Source organism: Centropristis striata, chromosome 7, assembly GCF_030273125.1.
Source record: "Centropristis striata isolate RG_2023a ecotype Rhode Island chromosome 7, C.striata_1.0, whole genome shotgun sequence".
Lineage (NCBI taxonomy): Eukaryota > Metazoa > Chordata > Actinopteri > Perciformes > Serranidae > Centropristis > Centropristis striata.
The window spans coordinates 36,304,215-36,309,204 of NC_081523.1; the positions used below are offsets into that span (position 1 = coordinate 36,304,215).

A 4,990-nucleotide genomic window follows, 5' to 3' on the forward strand; every position below is an offset into this window, starting at 1 on the left:
ACCAACCAACCAACCAACAACCAAACCAACCAAACCAAACCAAACCAACCAACCAACCATCCAACCAACCAACCAACCAACCATCCAACCATCCAACCATCCAACCAACAACCAAACCAACCAACCAACCAACCAATCAACCAACCAACCAACCAACCACCAAACCAACCAACCAACCAACCAACCAACCAACCAACCAGTGTTTTCTTAACTGTTTTAATGTCACATGCCTCTATCACAAGGCTGATGCAATTTTATCAAGTATAAATCTTCTCTAACCAGTCCAGCCTGCGGAGCCTGCAGCATAGTTTCTCTCTTCAATATCTGCCTGATGTTAAAGATGTTAAATCGTGATGCAGCTGTGTCAGATTTGACTCATGGTGCCCGCTGTTTCTGTGGTTTTGCACGATAGGAAAAAGTTTTTGTTGTTTGATATTTTGGAGTGAAGGAACCTCAGAGTGTCCTTGTGATGAACAAGAGGAGCATTTGTTTCCTGTTGGAGGTTAAAAACGCTTGTTACCTTTTATGTGAATGTGAGCAGCCTGAAGAGACAGACTGCAGACTGTGTCCTCGCTGCAGCTGATCTCAGCTCAGACTGTCTCTCAGGACTCTGCTGCCATCTAGTGGTACAATGTCACATCTGCTGACATGAAGGTTTCTTTCCATCTTTTATACTTGTGAGGAAGCATCAACTCCCTCACTAGCTGTTGCTTAAACCCCCTTTTTTTTCTTTAACAAAAGTGCACAGACTCATTCACAGTTTTCTTTGTTTCCTTTCTTTGTATCAAATGGTTAGATGATAAATTTAGGAATACAAATGATTTACTTTGCATAAAGCTCAGTTAAGTGAAAGCCATAACCTGTCCTTTGAGTCCTTTGTGGAGGCCATCTTGTGCTGTTGCTTAAAGAGGAAGCGTGCCACAGTTGCAGCCCTTTTATCATGTATGTGAGTAGGTGGGTACTTGCATCTGATTGGTCAAAGGATGTGTAATGAAAATGACAGCTTATTAAGATAAATCTTGAATAATAAAGAAATGTTTCACTTAATTTGAATGTATAACATTAATGATCACATATTGAATAGATTAAATGGGGTTTGTTGGTGTGAGCAAGCTAAGAATAACTATGTATATCTGTGTTTCACCTTGTCACCTCTCATGTTATAGTGCTGACCTGATAGGCCAGTTTGAACTGGCAAGGCGGGCTCTCATACTACATATATGAGTGACATGACAGAGACAGAGGCTGATAGAGGGAGAGTGTGTCTGAACTGTTTGAGCTGTGACAGTTTTTTTTCACTCAGACTTTTATTTTCAGTCTCAAAAAAAAAAGAACAAGACAAAATAAAATATTAGTTATTTTTCAGCATAACTCCTGGCTATTGTGACGTTTTTTTGTCCTCCCCAAGTCTCACTATGTTTCCCTGTACCTCACATTGCAACAATACTTCTGTTTTCATCCATTTCTTTATCTTTCTTACTTTTAATTTGTTTTCCCTTTTCTTTTTTTGTTATTTAAGTTTTTATTCAATTTCTTATAGGTCAAACATCATACAAAAGACATCAAACTTCCACACAAACAAATCGACCATATTAAACAAAAATACATAAAATAAAAACAAAAAATGCATATACATGCAAATACAAATACATACACAAATCCCAGCCCATAAACATTTCCCAACACTAAACACTATGTTCGCAAAGTTAGTATATGATAATATATATACACGCATATATACATATACATATACATATACACATACACGCAAGTCGTCCTCCCCTTATATGTTGTAGGCACCTATTCCCCTCTTATATGATTCAGAAAATGACCCCAGACCTGGTTAAATTTCCCTTTGTTATCATTCAACCTTGCTATCATCAATTCATAGGAGGCATTGTCTGTCATCAACTTCATCCAGTCAGCAAATTCTGGTTGAGTCTGACTCTTCCAGTGGCGAAGAATAATTCTAGCTGCAGTGATGAAGCCTGTCAATGCGAAACCGAATTCTGCTCTTAATATTCCTGGTGGTGACCTGGACCTGTCTACCAGTAGACAGAGCTGGGGGGATTCTGGTAGAGCTTTTCCAAGCCATTCACACAGTTTTCCTATAACCTCTTTCCAGAAAGGAAAAACCAAAGAGCATTCCCACAGTGAGTGTAAGAAGGTCCCTGGCTGTGCATTACACTTCCAAGACAGGTTGTTCTGCATCAAGCCCATTTTATGGAGCCTTACTGGCGTATAATAATACCGATGAATAATTTTGTAATGCGTGAATTTGCCACAGACGTCCCTGATGGACCACCCTGTGTTTGTTATTATGTTTTCCCAAACATCTTCCTCAATGTCTGTTTTCCCTTTTCCTGTCTCCCTCTACACTCCTTTTTCTGTCCCTCCATCTTCTTTTCCTCCCTTTGTTTTCTTGCCTTTGTGTCTTTCTTTACCACCTGCAGTCAGACTATTGAATCAGTGCTAATCAACCATAGCACAATGGGGGCAACAGCTTTTCTTACCCATTCAGACGCCGCTTTGTTTCTTTACGTTCACTTTTATTTTCTTTCCTGTTTATCAGGTTTATGCAGCAGAACTTCTCCGAGGCTCAGGCCAAAACAGCAATTCCCAAACTTTTTTTGCCGCACACCCCCTTCTATGTCCCAACCGGGTTGATGTACCCCCAATCCCCCACACCTTAAAAAAACCCAAAATGCAATAAGCTTTTTTATCGCCATATTTAAGGCGGCATGTTTAATCATGCTCAAATGACCAGAACACACATATAATAAAATAATCACCATCACAACAATGCGCTCTCACATTTGAATTAATCTGAAACACTGTAGCAGTTTCAATAAAATGCAACAAAAATTATCCACAAACTTTCACTTTTAAGAGCAAAGAGGATGATGACAGGATCAGGATCAGAGGCAGAGAGCAGATAAGTTGCGGAAAATGTTATATGTTAATAATGTTAATATTTTTAGCCTTGTTAAACAAAAACTGCAGAAAGTTTAAATGACCATTTATCAATTAATATTACAGTTTTCGATTTAACATTTTATAAAGGAAATGCTTTATTTACACGTCTTTATTGTGTGTGGGGGAAAAAATTGAATTGTGTAATTATCAGACCGCCATTACATTTTTCATCTCGCGCACCCCCTAGCAGCAGCTTGCGCACCCCCAGGGGTCCACGCACCACACTTTGGGAATCCCTGGGCTAAAACATTCAGGTTAGGCGTTATGAAGGATGGTTCAAAAGGTCAAATAAATGCACATAAATGCTAAAACTTAAGTATTGAGGACGACTTTAATACCTGGTTTGTTTGACTCATCACAGTCAAATCTCCACCTTCATTTGTTTTCTTTCATTTCTTTTTTTTATCACTTCTCTTCAATCCGTTTCTTCCTCCTTTGCCTCCTTCTTTCTGCATTTCTTTCTTTTTGTGTTTCTTTCTCATCAGGATTCACTGGTTTTGTTCTTCCTTCTTCTCATCAGTTTTCTTTCTTATTTATTCTTGTTCTTTTCTTCCTTCCTGTTTCTATTGTGATTATGTTTATAATGATTGTGATGTTGACAGGTCAGTCGAACTTTCAGTCCAGTCAAAATAAATAATTTGCTTCGCTAACGTCCTTAAAGCAGACACCTGTATGCAGGAACTGACTGCAACAATATTTATTCAATAGTGCAACAAATAGTGAACATTTGAACTTAAATATAGTTGGGAAAATATATTTTAGCATAATCTTGACCAAAACAACCAGATTTTATGCAAGTACACCTGAATATCTGCTATTCCTCAATCACATGCACACAGCACACTGCTTAAACCTCTGAAATCCAAGAGATTCTGGTTCAAATTTGTCAATTAACCCTTTGGAGTTTGGGGCTATTTTGTTGGTTTTTGACTATTTTTCATTTATTGGATCAACATTTTGAAACACAAAAAACAAACAAACAAACAAAAATATACAAAAAAAACACGTAAAAAAAAAAGAAAAAAAACCCCACACAAAATTACAAAAAACAAATTTTTTTAACCCGGAGGGTGTGTTCCAATTACCGTGGAATCACACTTCTCAGCCTCCCCGGGAAAGTCTACTCCAGGGTGCTGGAAAGGAGGCTCCGGCCGATTGTCGAACCTCAGATTCAGGAGGAACAATGCGGCTTTCGTCCTGGCCGTGGAACAACGGACCAGCTCTTTACCCTTGCGAAACAAACAAAAATATACAAAAAACACGTAAAAAAAAAAGAAAAAAAAACCCACACAAAATTACAAAAAACACAATTTTTTACCCCCCCTATCCAACCTTTAAAGACATTTTTTTTTTTGCAGAACAAGCTGCAGAGCTGCAGAAACTGAAAAATCAGAAAGGTAACAATTTTCATCGCTTCAGTAGAAAAATTCAACATGCAAACTTCTTGAAAACGGGATAATTCTAATATTTTTCTGGGCCTTGCTGTTGTCTTTGTCAGGCACACAGGTGGCGTTCTCCGTCGCTCTGGTGACTTCAGGTTCAGAGACTAAGGGACCGTTTTCACACCCCACCACGCTGATCTTCAAACACGTCCAGACCAACATCAGAGATGGCTACAACAAACACACAGGTACCTCCACTCTGAAACTTAACCCCTAAACTCTGATTATATGCAGATGATGTCAGCCTGTTTGTGAGATGATTCAAAGCCGCATTTAAAAATCTTACAGGTGTTTTCACCGCACCGGTGAAAGGAGCGTACCACTTTGAGTGGCAAATCGGTGTACATGGAGACGACAAACATCCCGCCTGTGCTGTCCTCATCAAGAACTCGGAGGGCATCTTCTCGACGTATGAGAGGCAGAAGGCCTATTTCGGGATGGCTTCCAACAGTGTCACGCTGCTCCTGGAGGTCAGACATTCCGTGTTTCTGCGACTGTGTCGTAATTCGAAGGTGTTCGACGATGTGAATCACTACAGCACATTCAGCGGTCATCTGCTTTTCCCCATGTGA

The 4,990-nt window shown here is 39.3% G+C and overlaps 1 protein-coding gene across 1 annotated transcript; it reads left to right on the plus strand.

Annotated features, from left to right (window-relative positions):
- The first annotated feature begins 3,559 nt into the window (after positions 1-3,559).
- On the plus strand, positions 3,560-4,990 carry LOC131974943 (complement C1q-like protein 2). Its single transcript, XM_059337453.1, has 4 exons — positions 3,560-3,578; positions 4,335-4,373; positions 4,475-4,606; positions 4,707-4,990. The coding sequence occupies exons 1-4, from the start codon at positions 3,560-3,562 to the stop codon at positions 4,988-4,990; spliced, it is 474 nt and encodes a 157-aa protein (XP_059193436.1).